Source organism: Phasianus colchicus, chromosome 6 (assembly GCF_987193195.1).
Source record: "Phasianus colchicus chromosome 6, bPhaCol1.hap1.1, whole genome shotgun sequence".
Lineage (NCBI taxonomy): Eukaryota > Metazoa > Chordata > Aves > Galliformes > Phasianidae > Phasianus > Phasianus colchicus.
The window spans coordinates 42,981,689-43,000,932 of NC_143441.1; the positions used below are offsets into that span (position 1 = coordinate 42,981,689).

General features: G+C 40.9%; 1 protein-coding gene across 2 annotated transcripts in view; it reads left to right on the forward strand.

Annotated features, from left to right (window-relative positions):
• Positions 1 to 19,244, forward strand: part of ADARB2 (adenosine deaminase RNA specific B2 (inactive)) — a 291,983-nt gene that overhangs the window by 200,691 nt on the left and 72,048 nt on the right. For both annotated transcript variants that reach the window (XM_090143105.1, XM_031616085.2), the window contains one exon: positions 597 to 1,504. In XM_090143105.1, the coding sequence (XP_089999231.1) occupies positions 597 to 1,504 (908 nt within the window). The remainder of the gene's footprint in view (positions 1 to 596; positions 1,505 to 19,244) is intronic.

Consider the following 19,244-nt stretch of genomic DNA (forward strand, 5'->3'; position numbering starts at 1 on the left):
ACTAAATTATGGTTTCAAATGCAAGAAAGGTATGTCTGATAATTTCTTAGGCTGGATTTGTGATGTTAGCAAAAAAAGAGCCTATGGGTTGAGTACAACCGGTCAAAGTATTGATAGCAAATAAATTATTCAATGCATTTGCCCATTTTTCTATTTGTGAATCATTTGTGAATCATTTCTGATTTCTAATAATGTGTTCATAAGCATTCACCCACATGGATTATGGAAAAAAATCTCAGCCTAAGGGAGCTTTGCAAAGTATTCACTTTCTACTAGTGATTATCCAGTGTGAATACAGCTTTTTATTTAAGTCACAAGGCATCACTTTTACTTTATCTTTGAATGACATAATCTTTTTAAAACAGGAGGCTATTGACCAATAGAAGTAGGATTTAGGGACAAGTAATCATTCATCTATGCTATAACAAGTAAAGCACTATTTGAGGAGGAAAATGAAAACAAAAACAAACAGGAAAAGCAAAGATATCTATCATTAACCTCTTTTTTATTTTTTGGCTATTTTGCCAGCCCCAAACATGATGTCAGCTGCTCTGATGACAACTGTAATGTGAGGTTTGTTCTTTCTTTACTGACAGGTACCAGCAGTGCAGAAGTAAAGGAAAATCGAAACATTGGCAACCTGGAGGATCATCCAATATCGTCCAATGAGAGGCCAAGAGGAGGAACACCTAGCAGTAAGAGAAAAAGGCCCTTAGAGGATGGAAATAATGGCCATTTCTGCAAACTCCAACTCATCTGGAAGAAAGTATCATGGTCAGTGACACCAAAGAATGCTCTGGTCCAGCTACATGAACTTAAACCTGGTTTACAATACAAAATGGTTTCCCAGACAGGCCCAGTGCATGCTCCAGTCTTTGCTGTTGCTGTGGAAGTAAATGGACTTACGTTTGAAGGCACAGGACCCACAAAAAAGAAAGCCAAAATGCGTGCTGCAGAGCTAGCTCTGAAGTCATTCGTTCAGTTCCCCAATGCCTGCCAAGCTCACTTTGCCATGGGGAACTGCATTAACCCATCCACGGACTTCACTTCTGATCAGGCAGACTTCCCAGATACTCTGTTCAAGGAGTTCGAACCATCCACACACAGTGAGGACTTTTCGGTCTATAACCCAGTTAATAACGAGTTGCTTTCCACCGCTTATCGACATGGGCGCTTACTCTGCCACACGTTGGACTTAATGGGCCACGGTAAGCAGAACAGACACAAGATGGCATGCAAAGCAGAGAGTGAGAAGAACCCAGTGGTGTTGCTAAATGAGCTGCGCTCGGGCCTGCGGTACGTCTGCCTGTCGGAGACCGTGGAGAAGCAGCACATCAAGAGTTTTGTGATGGCGGTGCGAGTAGACGGGAGAACATTTGAAGGCTCAGGACGCAGCAAGAAGCTGGCTAAGGGCCAAGCAGCACAGGCCGCACTGCAGGCTCTCTTTAACATTCGGCTGCCCAGCCACATTCCCAGCAGGAGTAAATGTCACCATTTGCCGCAGGTGAGAGCTCCTGTGTAGCCACCACCACGTTGGAAGAGCTCATTCAATTAGTGCGATCAGTATTGCTATAGCTGTTATTGTTCTATCAGATGGCTCCTCTGACATTACAGCAGAAGCTGTGCAATGAAATAGCTATTTTCTCATAGAAACAGCTATCTGACAAAAGCAAAAGCTTAAAAATCGTATCCCAAAATCATTGGGCAGAATTTGCCGGCCTTTTCCATGCAAGGCATAGATGGGAGGGCAGAAAGCAGGGTGAAATGTCAATGTTTCCATTTGCTAAAGAATGATAACATTGATACACGCAGAAAAAGCAAGTCATTTTGTAATGCTGACTCTTTCTTGACAGATAGAAGTGCATAAAAAAGGGATATCCCATGCCTTCTTTTCACAGTTAATTTTTGCTGAGGACAGCACCATCCAGAGGAAAGAGCAATGACAGGACACGTGTCTTTGTTAGAGCAAATTTTGCAATTCTGGAATAGAATTTCTGCCTCTAGAAAAGTTAAGAATTTTTGTATGGTATAGGCTTATTTTTTGTTATGCATTTTTTTTTTTCTTTTTCCAAATAAGCCTCTAAAATACAGGGAATAGTGAAAGCTCAGAAGTTTTCCTGGGATAAATGTAGAGATTATAGTTATGTTCATACAGAAAATACAGACCTGATGTACATACTTAGCACATAAAAATTTCATAGTTGGTCCTATGCCAAAGGCTATCTTAGCATTACACAGACTTCTGACAATTTTCTAGGTTCAAAGGAAGCCAGGATTTACAGACACTGAGAAGCATTACATGGGCTCATGTAATTTCTTGGTTTGTTTCTACTCTCATAAAAGGTTTGATCCACCAGCACCAGGAGGTGATCTACCACCACAAAGCTCCTTTTCTGAAGGGAGTTGTTAATGTCCAGGATTTATTGCAAAGCACTAGGAGCTCTAAGAATTATTCTGCTGCTGGCTTGCTGTGAAACCCTAGGCAAGTCATTTAAATCCAATATTCCTGTAATAAAAAATGGGCATATTATATGAAAGAATACTTTAAGATCTTTAAGTAGTGTGTAAATGCAAATAGGTAGTAGCTATTCCCATTAACATTAGTAAAGATGTTCATTAACAAGATGGTGTTGCATAGGATCTGAATCCTTTCTGTGACATGATTGCCTGTGGGATCCAGGAATTTTATCTGGTGACCCAAAATTTTTTTCCTATGTTTCCAAAAATGAAATATGAGAAATGTGAGAAATTTTAAATGCATCATAATCATTTACCTCTTTCCCTTTAATTCTGGTCTATAAACTCCATGTGCGAGTGGGATACTAACACAATTGAATAATAGCAGTCATCTTCACAGAGTGCTTTGGCCAACCTGTCAGTTCCATCCATCCAGTGCTCCTCTGAAATATGGGTGAGATTTATGATAAATCCATGTTGTCTCCTGGCTTAATTAGTTCTGGTAAAAAAGCCGTTTGCCTTGACCAGCTTGCCTGTCCTTCCCCTTGCAAACCTAACAGTCGAATACATAGAGGAGTCTGTATTTGCATCCTATTGTCTGCTTTGCTGACCCCAGTGAACTTTGCTGGGTGGCTTAGCAGGCCAATACCATGCATTCATTAACAGATACTTCACCATATTCTAAAACTACACTGCAAGTAACACAATCTCTCTGAGATATTTCCTGATTCCTTGGCTTCAAGATCACGTTCCATGAAGATGGATTGTTCCATCCACCCATGTCCCAAATTGTTCAGTACATGACACATTCTTCAGTTATTCTTTTTATGACTTTTTTCCTTTTTGTAGATTTCTGTTAGTGAAAAGGTGTAATTGAACTAACTTCATCATTATTTTTGAGTTTGTTATGTGCGATACAACTAAAAGATTAGTCAGACATCTTTAATGTCAGCATTCAGGGTATTAATTGAGAGAGAAGCTTTAACACTGATTTTTGCTGACTTCCTTGCTAATTGCTTTCATGAGTAGTCAGAGAGGCCATGACACACAACCTGAGTTTGCTTTACTCACTTATGTGACAACCCAGCTTCCAGTGACACTAACAGATGTGTTTCCTATGACTTCAGCTGGGCTGAAGCTGGATCATTAAATCCAGAAGCACCTTTTCTTGTTCTGGCTCTGTTATGCAACATTTCATGTAGTGAGTCTTTGGTCTCTGCTTCAATTGGCCCAGCTGGCTGTTTTTGCCAGTCAAAGCGATGTTATTCTTATTGAGCTGTGGTCAGAACCAGCTGCCTTGAAACTTGTTTTATATCCTTCCTCTCTGATCTTCCGTGAGCCATATTTTCAAGAACACTTTTCAAGCCATGTTTTCAAAGCTCGACTTACTTTTCATTTAGTAGGTTCAGCTTGGTTTGTGTCCAGATCTATTTAAAAGCAAGAGAGTGATATGAAACTCAAACAGCTTAGAGTTTTAAATATTAGAGGGGGTTAATTTCTTCACAGAATAAGGAGTAACTACTCAGACAACACTCTTTTTGCATGCTTCATTTTATTAGGATATCAGATAGCTAACTCATTACTAGTAGGGAAAGGCAAATTTCACCCATATTTTTGAATATTTTCTAGAATACAGGACTATGTTCGACTCCAAAGAATATTCTGCCCTTGTGTGTCTCTGTTCCTGTTGCCATTGCTGTCATCAGTGGCTTTCAGAGGCCAGAATATGCCCTTTCCTCATTTCTCCCTTACTGAAAACAAGAAAAGCTAGTGATCTCACGATACTGGTTGTCCACCAGTGCTCAATTTATAGATTTGACTTTGTCCAAGGAAGTGTCAAAAATTTTACATGTTCTTATCAGCCGGACTTGTGACCATTGACGTTTGTGCCTGGCTCATCATGGCTGCTGGGAACATGGTGTTCCTCAGCCTGGCCCTCAGGCATGCTCTCAGCCTGAAACCATTTTCCCTGCTGAGCAAGGGAGATTCAGTGCAAGATGTCAAAAAAGGCACCGTATCCTCTACTCTGTCCTAACAGGGGCTAGTTACACAAGAGGCTTCCTGAACCGCTGGGAAATGTAGAGCATAGACATAAATTCCTGCCACGCTGGTCTCTTCTAATTCAGACAAAACAAAGAAATGCAAGCACAGCAAAGATAGAAATAGATTAATTCCCTTAGGCAGCTGCAGTCCAACTTGCTTCTTCAGCTGCCTCTTCTGCCCCTCACCTGCCAATGCTGAAAATCCACCATGAGACTTTTAGAATTTTACATTATTATTGCTGGGAGTAGATGATCTTATTGGTCCCTTCCAACCTAACTGATTCTATTATTCTATGCTTTCTTAACAGAGCAACGCTGCACATCTGAGTTTCTTCCCTGTCATTGTTCCACTCTGTCTTTGAGCTGACTGAAAAATTATGCCCTCTTCCCTCCTCCCCAGAAAAATCATGCTTTACACCAGGAAAAAAATGTTGTCTCAAAATTTAAATCCGAAATCTACCTTATGACTTCTCTGCTATGGGGCTTTGATTCACTTCTGTGATTCTCATACACGTGCAATGACAGCTGAGTTTCCAAGCTCTTGAACATATATATGGTGAATAGGAGGTAGCTGAGATAAACCAGCTAAAGTGATGAGAAGATTTGCCCATCAATCTGCCAGCTACTGTTCTTTCACAAACCAGATGTCTTATCTGTGCTATGCTGCTGAAGTCCAAGATAAATACTATCGATGGTATGGGGCTGGGCCATTTCCAAGTCACTAAATAATTGCTCCTTTTTTCCTAGAATACTTGGTCTGAACTCATACTGTCCATCAAATAATATGCAGTTTCTTTACTTATCAGCTTTTATGGAAGTCTGACAATTATTTTTCTCCACATTGGTAACTAATATTCTTGTAATCCAAAGTGGGAGGTGACACTGAGGAGCACTGACCCAGCCAGTCCTAATGAGACTGCTCTGGTATATGGCTGCTCACACGCTCCCCGACTTTCTGAGTGCAATATGCTCATTCAGGAGATCAAGGTGACCCCCAACTGCATCTGACCAATTTACAGATTGTTTTTCTAATCTTGTAGTCCTTCCAATCTATCTCACTCAGTCTAAACAGCATTCTTACTGCTGTACAGCAGAACCCTTAATTAATATTGCCATTTAAAAAATCTGTAATAGAGGGGTGCTTGGATTTCAAATGGATCTAAATTAAAAGCAAATAAGTGTGAAAATCGTATTCACTCTGCTTTGAAATTGCTTAACGCTGCTGTCGCTGGTTCATATCCAGAGCCTCCAGAGCAGTAGCTGTCAGTTTGTTTATTTAAATGAAACCTCACTTTGTTTTCTGTGTATGTCACCAAAAGGAAGCAGGCTGGTTATTTTTTCTGCTGCAAATAAAGCTAACCATCCAATTCCAGTTAAATCCCCTATAATTCCAAAGTGTCATTTACAGACCAGAACTACCTGAGTTATCCCCACTGCACTGATTCCTTACCCTGTGCAGGTCAAGGATTCCTGCCAGCTGACTTCAGCATCACCCCGTAGAACAATGGCATGGGAAGAACAAGCGCCATGTCAGGGAAAGCCCTGTATATCCCACGCCTCTCATCTACTTCTCTCCAAAAGCCTGTTTCTCTGGGTTGTAAAACACTTCATTTCCATTCAGTATCAATTATTCCTGCCTCCTTCACTCTATTTCACTAACTATCCTCATTTGCCAACTTCCTTGCAAGCATGCCCTGTCACCTGTGTTGCAATTAAGCCAGGGCTGAGGCTGGCAGTGATAGATTTCACTCTGGTGCAAATATGGACAGCACAGAGCTGGCACTGAGTTTTGAGAAGCTGTTCCAGTGTGTTTATACAAAGAGCTTTGTCTCATCGAGTGACTAGGTACCTTTTTATAGCCGTCTGTCTTGCACACAAAGAGAAGCAGCTGATAGGTATGTGTGTAGCTCTTAGACAAGAAAGGGAAATGCTTGGGACCAAATAAATGCCTCTGCAGTACAAACAATGTTTGATTTTCAGCCATCTATTTCTGACTCTGTAGGTGAGGGAGAAAATGGACAGAGCAATGGGCAGTCAAGACACTTACAGGATTACAGTTTCTTAAGGAAAAAAATAGCAAAAGAATCACTTTAGAGGCACAGTACATGGGCACTGCTATAATTCTCCTGGCTGCTAATAAGATTGCAATCACTTCCAGGCTCACAGCTGACCACTTCCTACCCCTCAAAGAAGTCCAACATAGAAGGTGATTATTGCCCCAGAGACATTACAACTGGAGTCTTAGATGAAAAAATTACCATGTTTTAATGTATATAATCCATGTAAGATCAAAGAGAGATGCAGAAGGGCTACCTACATGGAATCAGAAGAAACAAGTTAATAAGGCAGAAAGGTCTCTGATCTCTTGCTCGTACAGTATCATCACATACGCATAGCCACATTAAGAGGTTACAAATGAAGTACTGTCATCACTGCAAAATAACACATCATTTTGCATCAGCTACACTCTGGCTAGCTGCTACAGGAATAAGTATCTGACACAGCTTATGTATCTCTACCCATACACCACCAAAGGCATCAGGGCCTGTCTGTGGAGCACATCTGGGGAGGCTGTTTGACAGCATGTGAGTGTGAGAACACCTCACTCCATAAGGACCTCCATGTTCCACCCCACATTCCCTCCTCCTGCCTTCCCACCATCCTGATGGAGAGCAGCATCAGCCCTGCCAGGGCTGTCCAGGACAGGCTCATCTGTGGCAACATGTTTATTTCCCACCTACATCTCACTCTTCTGCTCCTCAGTTGTAGTTCCCTATAGCCCCGTTCCCCCCTGCCCATAAATAACTGCAGCAGGACCCCAAAAGGACTCTTCTGTACTTGTCTTTAAGTGAAAGTGTAGTACTTGCCTAACTAATAATAGATAGGGCTGTAATAATGATGATAATTGGTGAATGAATGGCTGACTCCATTTACAGAAGTGAAAAAAAAATAATTTTAATATTTTCAAGGAAAAAAATCTTTGAAGCATGAAGGCATTTTTCTCAAGTGTATGGACTCTGCTGGCTGCCGCTGTTTGCCACACTGACCCAGCCTTGTCTATGTGGTGACTGGTGGTACGGATCTGATTTGTGAAGAATTATTATTTGTGTGACACGTTATGGAGAGAGAGTTTGTGCGCAGCTCCGGCGACGTGCAGAGCTGGTTAGTATATGAAAGCTGAATCCCAGCCTGGTGTCATCCGCACATAAAACTTCCCTCTCAAGCAGGCACTCTCACAGCTGGCAGAGCTGCCTTTGTTGCTTTCTGGCTTTGTCAGGGAGCTAGGGACACTTCAAAAGGCTCCCGGCAAGCTGGACCTCATTAAAGCTCCTGCTTCATCCTGCATCCTGACATTGTTTATGGTGCTTCATTATTATCTACTTAATACAAGCCATGATTGTTCTGCTCCGCTAAATGGAGCTGTAATACAAGCGCCCGGAGTGGATTTTTCTTTGGTCAACTTCCATGCAAAGCCCTCTCAGTCTGAGCTGGAGTGTTACATTCATGCCAAAACCCCCTTCTTTCTCTATTTTTATCTGTAGTGACATCTAGGAAGCCTTAATTATTCAAGCAGCTTTCTCCTTCCATGAGCAGAGGATGAGGAGTGAGCTGCTCCCATCCATTTGGCGATGCCTACCTCCCTCTTGTGGTGCCTGGGCCAGCTGCGTTAGGACTTAATTTTAGGATTGGTGAGAAATAATGGAATGCAACAGACTTCGGGCTTGATATAATAGATACAAAATATTCTTTATATGTTCAGGCATTCATAAAACCAAAAAAAGCTAGAGAACTTGCTGAATATCCCTTGTTGGTCCTTTAGTACTTTATATAAACAAAAATGATTTTAAGTCTCTGATGGGAGTAAAATTTATCTGAGAAAATTTTAGGTTTTTTCACATGCAGCATGTGTAATGTGAACTTCTGTTAATATACAACATTTTTTATGAACTCCTGAGAAACATAAACGAGAGGAGTAGGTAAATTAATTGTCTGCTTTCACCACAAAGTTGTGTTCAATGAAAACAATCAATATGCTCTATGACTTGTGATACCCATTGGCTTCTTGGGCTGAATTCTAAGAAACATGAAATAGGAATGTAGCTATAAACCTTTCCTCCTTCACTTCAAATCCTCAATATTGCCTTCAGACAAATCGTGTTACTTTTTTATTCTTCCCAGTTTTCTAATCAGTAACGCAGAGTTTATTTTCCAGTTTTCCTCTTTGTTTTCTGCACTCAAGAAGATATGAAAGAATCTAGCCATGATTGTTCTTAACCTACATGTCATCGTATCTACTGCAGGCGTGAGTCACGTAATCAGACAATGGTACCTTAAAATCAGGGCCACACAGAGGTGTCAGCCACATGAACCCATGCTACTGAAGCCATGCTGATTTGCTTTATGAATTCCTTGGTGAGGATTTTATTCTTTATCTAGCTCACCTCTAAAACTAAAGGTTGAAAGAGAACATTCCCAAACCAACAAACTGAAATGAACAAAATGGATGCGTTTCAGTTTGTTGAGAAAAGCAGCCTTAAAGTCCCATGATTTCTAGGTTTTTGTGCTATTTCATTGCGGAGTTCCTGGTTTTAGACCATCTTCTGTGAACTGGACAGTATTACTTACAGAAATAATTACAACTCCTTTCCCTCCTATGTGGGTCATTGCTTTATTAGGTTAAATACAATGAGTAATGCAAGTCTCCAGGGTCTAGCAGGGAGAGTGAAGTCAGCAACACCAGTTTCATTTCTTGTTTGATAATTAGTTTTTATCCAAATCAACTCTGCCCCATACTTTTAAGGAATAATCCTCTCAGGGATATTAGAGAATAAACTCATTACTCCTGGATCAGCCCCCTCTTTTTCTTTCACTCTCCTTGATGCACACAGAAAAGTCACTCTAACCCTCTGTGCCTAATGACCCATGTACACTCATAATATGGAACAATAGTTCATAATAGCATCACAATTAAACTTTTAGGGCTTGGCTGTCCTGGTTATTGCAGAGAAGTGCAGAAATAGAACGTTCCTGTTTAAAGCTGATTGGGCTACACATAAACCCTCTGCAAAGTGAGTCAGTGGCCATCAACACATAACAGCAAAAAAATAAAAGCAAGATACAAAACAAAAAGGAGCAATGGTTGACAACACAGCAATCAAAAAGTCAGTTTCCTTATACACATGGCAGCAGTGAGGTGGCAGATAGCTGACTGACATGCACCAGAAGACAGAAATCAGAGCCTCACTGGAGTTTGTGTTCTTGTGTATCAGTAATCCAAATAAAAATGGAAAATGATCACATAGCTGTTAGAACTGTCCCTCGAGCCAGAAGTTGGCTGTTGTACCACTTGGAACAGCAGCATGATTCACCCTAGACATTTTCTCATAATAATGCTAATAGAGGCTCATAATATGATAAGATGAGAAGAGGAATGGTTCATGAGTGTCACCATTCTGGAAAACACCCTCATAGATGCTAAGGGCAGTTATCAGCTAGCACCTCAAAAAAAAAAAAAAAAAAAAGAAAAGAAAAGAAAAAAAAAAAAAGAAGAAGAAAAAAGGGAAAGGGAAAAAATAGGAAAAGGGAAAAAGAAAAAAAAAGTCCCTGGCACACACATAATTATGGATCATATGGTTCACTGAGCCTGCAGCTCAACCCAAGAGTTTTGCTTTTCCCAGACAGGACTGGCAACACATTAGAACACTGTCATATTTTGCTGCCTTTTGAATGGATATTCTCCCTCAGCTTAAAGCCACTCAGCATCTTTTTCTTCAGTGCACAGGGGGAGCGAACACTGTATTATTAGTGTAGGCTGATGGCTATGACTTTCTGATATTGGCTTCTGGTAATAGCTCTGCTCTCCTGGAGCGTGTCTTTGGCGCTGGATGACTTGGGGGAAGTCACTGGAAGGGTTCATCATAGCACAGCAATCATAATAGAGAGTTACACGGACATTAGCAGAACAGCAGATATGAGTTCTTAACACAGAAACATCTCTGCCCGTTTTGTGTTTGTCTTCTTCCAAACTATACCTTCTTCAGTGCCCCAACACATTACTCCTGACCATAACTCATGCACGTTTTTCTAAGTTTCCACATGATTTAACCCAGCAATATTTACTGTTTACTCTAGCAAACAGTCTCAGCATGACTGGAGGAATCTCTGCATAGTATTTGCCTTTCCTGTAGAGTCTGCCTACTAAGCAGACAGTGAGACCTCTTAAAAAATTATTTATATATAAAATAAATGTAATATTTTTCTCATAAATCCATGGAGAAAAAAAAAAGTTTTGAAAGACAAAACACAAAATATTGTCATACAAACTCTCAACTAGAAAATTTTTGGATATTTTTGGTTGCAATCATAACAGTCATAGTAACAGCAATGCCCTTTCCTTTTCCAGGGCAAGCTCTGTGTTTTACATTTTGACTTTGAAGGAAATTAAAGCACAAGAGGGGTGAGACTGCTGCTGTCACCACATTCTGGAGAACACTGACAGGAGTAAATGAATAACATTCCCCAAAACACTGACAAGCTGCAGTGCATAAATTTTCCTTTTAAATCTTGTATTCATCAAAAAGAAAATAATGTGACTTATATATCAAAATTTAAGCCAGGGAGCCTAACTAGAAAGTGAGATTCCTGCAGGCAAAGTCGCTGCCTTGTCATGTGAACAAGTTGAAATCAGGCAGATATGTGAGCAAAGTTTCACTGTGGCAGAACAGGAGATCTTGTGCAAATCAGAGAGATCTGATGGGGAGACCTTGATACCCACAGGTCAGCAGCTGAATGCCAATGAGGCTGAACTGAGCAGCAGCAGAGAAAGAAATGTTGCAAAGGCAGGGTGGGATGGAGAGGAAGCTTCCAAGATGCCTTTGATAGAAAATGATCTAAGCAAATTAAACACTCGTACTTGTGTGGTTTGCAAACTAGTATTTCTGCTTTTTGAAATGTGAGGTGTTGGCAGCTCGGTGAGAGCAGCTGGTTTGCTTGTTCCCAGCCGCAGACATGCTGAGAGTTTAGCGGGGTCTGGAATTAATATTCAAAATATGAGAACCTGGGAATTGGGTTTGAGGGGCAGAACTCACACCTGTGGTGAAAATCAGGCAAAAACTTCAAGTCTGGGAGGGAAACTTTCTGCTATTGCACAGATAGAAGTGAAATCCCAGTGAAGGGCTCTGTGGTGCACACAGGGACATGTTTTTCTGGGAGTGGGAGCTGTGTTTTGCTGCCCACACCACGTATTGCATTCTGGGGGCTTATTCCTTTGCATCTCTACTTGCTAGCATTAGAAATATTAAAAATTCTTTATGTGGTTGTGAAATTAAGGTGATTAACTGAGGCAACATAAACTAAATTTACTCTAATATACGTGGGCATGGAGCCACAAAGTAATGTGGGAAGCTAATGCCTTTATTCCATATTCCCACAGGCATAAACCAGAGCAGAATTTGAGTCTGTGGATTTGTAGTGAATAAAATATCAAACTTACTCAGAAATATGTTGCAGCTGTTTCTCATTCCATCATGCAGCTGATAAATAGCTAATCTCCGGTTCAGGCCTCTCTGTTTAAATAGGCACAGTAAAAAGTTCAGCTATCTCTGCCTGAACTACTTCAGCTGAATATCCATAGTTCACTGCTTCTGGCCCCTATTAAATGCAATTCAGATAAAGTCTGTTTTCTACTACTATTTGTTTTTTTCTTGACACTGTTGTTATCTGCTCCCGCTAAAAGCCTTAGACAGGAAGAATAATCTACCGAAAAATGTATTATTTAGCAAACACAAGTAAACATCGCTAATGTTAGGAGAACAGAGAACTTCCTCTTTGTTAGCCTTTAGTACGTTGCTCTCTGCAGGCAGCTTCACCCCCACCATTAGAACTGATCACTTTGCAGAGCTGGAACAGCCCCCAAAAATGAGATGACTACATCTTCCCCTGTGGTATAGCAAACAAGCAGTGAGACAGCCTCTTTCCTCTTCTTGCTGCTCACCTCACTCACCTGCTTCACCAGTGTCACACGCAGCTTCCTGAAATCTTCTGCCTTCATTCCCTTTCCTAGCTCCAGTTTGCCCACTGCTAATTTCCAGTCTCCTTTGTCATGCTCCCATTGTCGGGAATGGTCTGCTCACCCGTCTGGGAGCAGGATGGAGCTGGGAGTAAGGAAGCAGCTGTGAGAACAATTCAGTACAATCTGGGTCAGATATTAGGTGCCCCGTCCTTGTGATAATCGCCTGCATTAGAGCACATTAACACGATTGCACGTGCAGTAAATTAGCAATGCTCTGCGCCGAGGCACAAAATCAAGTCCAATAATACTAGAAGTGTGTATGAAAAACAACTGTGATCACTATCTAATTAATTAATAACTAGTTACTGATGAAGAGTGGAACATTTGAAGCTAAATGTGTCCTTGATAAGGCCAACAGGGTTGTTTTTAACACATCGTATTTTACCGTAAGATATATAAGTACAAATAATTGCTTCCACTATATCATGGCATTAGTTCCACGACAGTTCAGCTGATTACTTCAAGGTTTTATCTGCGTTTTGTAGCTACTAGATCTGTTACCATTTTGCACCTTGTTAGCCAGGAGTGAAACACTGGCATCTGTTTACATGTATTGCATGTAATGTAGCAGGAGAAGCAGAATCAATACAATAGATATATACAGTACCTGCATCACAAAGGTTACCGCGCTCGGAAAATAGCTGATGAAGACCTGAGGTAATGAGCTGAAACATCCTGAAAGTAATTCCTAGCAGCACTAAAGACAATAATATAACTTCCCTTGACATGGGTAATCCTCCGCAGACTGAGGGAAGAGTAATTTTTTCTGGAAGAGAGTTTTGTGGTCGGCTGAGAGTTTGAGTGAGATATGGGCTATACCTTAGGAGTGAGGAGCAGCTCGTAACTCAGGAGAGGCGGAACCTGAATGAAGTCACAGAGGTCATTCCCATTTTATCACTGGGGAAAGGACGCCTTGGACATCGCTCAGCATTTTCATACATGTAGGTAGAGAGAGAGTTTTTTTTTTTTCACTATGGATTTCATGAACAAAAAGCCTTTAAAACAATTAAAAATAGCTGTAGAGTGACCGTTTGCTCTGTGAGTCCAAAGCTAGATACATCTAATGAAACACATGGGGATTCTCTGGTCCATGTAGAGAATGGAACTACCAGCTAAACATTTTTGTTTTCTTTCAGTACATTTTTTGCTGCTGCAGTGCACTGTCTGGAAGGGTGAGTGAAGTCATCAGAGATGTTTGCCCATCGTTTTATCTCCCTTCTTGATAGCAGCCATTCGTGTGATGTGAATATTTCTGCAGAAGTGTCTGTGCATGTTTTCAGATTGGTTTCCTAGCAAAATTATCAAGCTTTCTGCTGTGCCTCATAACATTTGAGACTGTTCAGCTGTATTTGATAGCAGCAAATATCTCAAGACACTCAGTCTCTAGCTGTACAACATGAAAACAGGGGCTTTGTAGAAGTGAGAGAAGCCCAAGCTTGTGCAGGACAGAGGACAAGGAGATTGTCCCCTGTGGGCCAGGCAGCATGATGGCAAAGCACATGGAGACATAGTCGTGTCTCCATTTGATGGTTTCTTCTTTTCTCCATACAGGGGACTCCCTCTTTTGCAGAAGTATGACTCTGCTTAGCCTGCAGAGTCACAGAGGCCTAGGTTTAGGAAATGCTTTCCTATGGCTGCATTATGGGATTCCTTAGGAGCAGGGAGGGAATTGTGCAGTTGCTGACAGCAGTTCAGACCTGGCTCCAGCCTGAGAAGAACTAAAGCTTGTGCAAAAACCTACTATGTCAAGGCAGCTTCCTCCTCTTACTTCCACTCAGAAAGACTGGGAGATGTGGACTTGTGTTTACTGCAAAAATGGCATCAGTGGGATCCTCAAGAAATACCTCAGAGGCATGCCTACAGAGGCATTAAGTCTCTGCATTTTGTGTTGAGGTATGGCTGGCTGTCCTCAGCCTCTCATCCTTTTTATGGATACCACATTGCATCCAGAAATCTTGTTTCTATATCATGAATGGGCACTGTAACATCAATCCGCTGTGAGTGCAGGAACACAGAATACAAGAAGGGAGTAGATTTCTGTCATGCATGTTTGGACTTCATAGCACTAATTTATTTTTTTAATGTAGAAACATTTTTGCTTCTATGAGATCTGTGAGCCTATTCTCGCTTTTTACAACACAGAGCAATTTAATGGGTGAGATTATTGTTAAGCATTAGAGAATGGCCTTGATGAAACAGGGAAAGTAAACTCTAGTATGTTCCCTATGTCTGAACCCATGTCTCAGGCTTGGACAAGACTGCAAAGGGAAAATACAAAGTCAGAAATATCAGTGCTTGATTGGTAGTGCCAAAGGAGCAGAAATGAACAAGACATCATTTACTTTATTTGCACCTGTGGTAGTAACTCCAAAATTCATCATCTAAATTTAAGTGAATTCCAGTAACATCTGTGAACAATTTTCTTGTTTTTCAACCTAGTATGTTGCCAAGTCAAGGGACTGTTAATAATTCCATTAAAACTATTTATCCTTCTCTCAAACAGCGGAATAAATTCAGACATGGAATTTTTTTTTTCCTAACATCCTGATTTCTGTGGGATTTAATTGGCAAAAAGCAAAAGAATGAGAAATGATTGATTAGAGATTCAACTGGAAATGTAGTCAGGTGTCTATTCATGATTCTACTATAGTACACTTGTTATAAAATAGGTGGGGCTAAAATCCTTACTTTAGCAAAACTGAAGACAACTGTGTTGACACTGGATTACACAGGGACCTTTGTTGTCCTAGGCATCTGTGAAGGGGGTTGCTGTGTATTAGGGAAAGAGGATGGTCTGTGATACATCTGAGAGCCTTGTGGGCAATATTCCAGGAGTATGAGGTGGAAATTAAGTGGGTAGCATGAGAACAAGCCTGTGGGAAACATAAAATCACTGTTTGTGAATCTGCACTGACATACTGGTTTCCACTGAATGCCAGTGGCAAAATTATGTTGATTCCAGCTTTCCAATTTAGAGAACTACATTTGGGGAATATTTGGAAAGGAAAAGACTCAGATACTACAATTTAAAAACCACATCAATGGGTGTTCTCAAATAGCTGCCTGGTTCCCATTCATACTGTGAGGGTCTAATCAATAAAGTATAATTATCTCCTCTGTTTATAGGGTGATGCTTGAATCGAGAACTATTGAAAGGCCATACAAAGAGGACCTGAGCATATTCATGTATCAGGATCAATTCTGAGTTTAAATTGCTTATAATGGTTTTTTAATGTCAATGCAAATATCTCAGCATGGCCTAAAGAGAGGGTTATAAAAAAAGTAAGTGGCTGCATCACCAGCTAGTTTTGCTTTTGTAGTTAAACTTGAAACTTAGGCAAGAAATTAAAAGTAGTATTAAATACAGCATTTTGCACCTTGATGCCATAGCTTTTGGTTGTTTCATTTCTTTTAGCTTTCTTTCCTCTCTGATTGCTGTTGAAAGATCCAAATCTCCCTCTTGTATGGGAAGAACAGCACTGGACCCAGTACTCCAAATGTGGCCTCATCATTGCTGAGTAAATGTGAAGGATCACCTCCTTCAAACTGCTGGCAACAATCTTCCTAGCACATCTGAGAAACTGTTGGCAATGAGGTCATATTGCTGGCTCACAGTCAGCTTGTTGTCCACAAGGATTCCAAGGTCCCTCTCAGCAAACCTGTTTTCCACTTGGTCAGCCCCTAGCATGTACAGGGATGCACAGTGCTATTCCTTCCCAGATGAGAACTTCAGCCAACTTGCCCATACTGCCCAGGTTCCTTTGGATGGCAGCACAGCTCTCTGGTCTATCAGCCACTCCTCCCACCTTTCTGTCATCTGCAGACTTGCTAAGAGTATGCCCTGCTTCATCCTCCAGATCATTAATTAAGCTGTTATACAGGACTGGACCCAGTATTAACCCCTGGAGCACACCACTGCTGACTGGTCTCCAGCTACACTTTGTGTCACTCATCACCATGGGCTTGGGTCATTCTGTTTTTGACCCAATGTCCATTTGTCTAATCTATACATTGACAGCTTGTCTATGATGATATTATTAGACATCACGTCAAAGAGTTTATTAAAGTTGAGGTAAATAACATCCACCAATTCTGTCACCTCATTACAGTGGGCTATTATGTTGGTCAATAACTATTTCATAAATCAATGTGTACTGCTGCCAATCACCTTCTTGTCCCTCCTGTATTTGGAAATGTTTTCCAGGTTACTTTAGTCCATCATCTTCCAAGGACAGAGGTGAGGCTGACAGCCCTGTAATTCCCGAGATTTTCCTTCTTCCCTTTCTTGGAGAAAGGGGTGACATTTGCTTTGTTCCAGTAACCTCTGCCAGTTAACTATGAGCAGAAGTGGGAAACAGCAGAATGCTTTCAGTTTGTTTTCACTAATGAGATGCAAATTACTCAGCTGATTTTAGGAAAATCTGCTGTAATACTTTCATGGCCTGTTAGCTGGACAAGAACAACGAAATGGCCCCTTCTGGCTTCAGTCTTTGGCTTTAAAATTATTTATAATTCTGTCAGATCAAATACAACCAATACAAATACATCACCTTTTTAAAGTCGATAATGTCCCTTTAGCAGGATTATTTAATAGTCCCAAATACTCTTGTTAATAATGTGTGACAGGCAAGTGTGATAGGAAAGCTTCCTGATTGCTCCTTGTGCAATATCACACTGGGATTGCAGACCTATGCTCTGCTGTTTACGTTATCTGTACTTCACTTCAGACATATTTTATTAAGGTACTTTAAAAAGGAGAATGGAACATTTTATCATATTTTCCTGCCAACCCCCTTGTGTCTATTTTTTTCCTTAAAGAATTGTTTTTATCATCTGTCTTTTACTGTGTATCACAGCATTATCTTCACCTGTTAAGGGAAAAAAATGAATGTTGTACAGTCAGTGCACAACAGACTGACAGCAAATCATGGCATGGATGTTCCCTTCAGAATGACAGTTATACCCTAGACAGCATAGTGACTAAATAACTCATTGTGAGAAACTCCTTTTCAAAGACAGTTGTTAAATTGAAGGTATTACCAAAAGAGAACATAAGAATTATTGCTTGCTCCATGGTCATTTTTCTTGAGGTAAGGATATCTGCCTCATTTTTTGCCTTCTGTAAGAAACAAACTGAAAGAAGCAGTCCAGTCCTCAGCACCACTACAGGACCATTATAGCTTATGCTGACTTTGTATTTTCACTATAAACCCTGTTTTCCACATGAGTCTTGAGATCAGGGTTCATTTGCAGTTCAGGCTTGTTTGAGGAAAAGTATTTTTTAATGTACCTTGAGGACTGAACCAAGCCCTTTTAAAATTTGCAGTAGAGGGAGAAAAAAAAATAAAAATGAATGATTTCATATGTTTTCTAATTTTGTTCTTTCATTTCTGTATCAAGGATCTCAGTTTGAAGTTGAGGTTTTGCTGACTTGTAATGGGAGATAACTACTATGATGTTTAAATTAGAATCAACACATTCAGGTGAATGGCTTTATTTTTTTAGAAAATGTCTACATTTTCCTAGTGAAAAAATATTCAAAAAACTTTGCAGTACAGAAACTCAGGTGTGTCTTATAATCTAAAGGGTGGGAGTATTTTGTCTTATTAAAAGATCATCAGCAGATCAGTAATCCTAAGAAAGAGAGGAGGGAAGGAGGAGGGAGGTAAGAAAAAAGGAAGGAAGGAAGGAAGGAAGGAAGGAAGGAAGGAAGGAAGGAAGGAAGGAAGGAAGGAAGGAAGGAAGGAAGGAAGGAAGGAAGGAAGGAAGGAAGGAAGGAAGGAAGGAAGGAAGGAAGGAAGGAAGGAAGGAAGGAAGGAAAAGAAATCACTGTCACTGAGGAGTTACTTACAAAATCTTCCTATGTAAACAACATTTTTGTGATGCTTTTTAATATTGTTTTGGATCAATTTCTAAGACTGTGTTTATCCAGTGCATCCATGGCACGTATGTGTAGTGCCAGTATTTTTGTCATGAATTTTTCCCCTTCCAAGCAACACTGTCCTCCTGTAGCCTTTCCTTACAGAGGATTTTCGGTGCTCCCAAAATGTTCCAATGCAATTAACTCTGTCCCAGCGATCTCAGCTGTCAGCCCCAGTGAACACCTCAGTGACATCCAGAAGCAGCCTTGGCAGCCTTCTTTGCTCTTGCAGGCAAAGAAGGAGGCAGCAAGTATTCAAGGGGCTGGAAAACAGCATTTCTGCCTGGTGAAGGCATCCAAGCCGTGCCAGATGTTTGCAGTGGTTCTTCCACCAAAGCTGCACATTCCATGGCCTGGATGCTGGAACACACATCACAAAAATGCTGTAATCCACTGGAGGTGAAGGCAGTTGGATTAATTCAACATCTACAGCAAATATTGTTTGAAGCCTTTGCTTTGGAGCAGGAGAGTGGATCTCTTCAGCAACAGAGCCGGACCATTCTGAGGTGCCTCAGGGGATGGCAGTGTCTCCAGCCAGCATCAGTGGGTCTGGCAAAGGAGGCCTGACCACAACTCCAGCTCCTGTTAGGGTCCATGTGGTCTGACTCAAGAGAGGAGAAATGTTCTTTCAAGCTAATTCCCAACACAGAGTCTGTCATATGCTCAGGCAGTTCTTGGCATTGTGCACAGCTGACTGGGGACTCTCGATTCTCTCTGTTTCCCCATGTCCAGGAGGTGGTCTTTGTGAGCCATA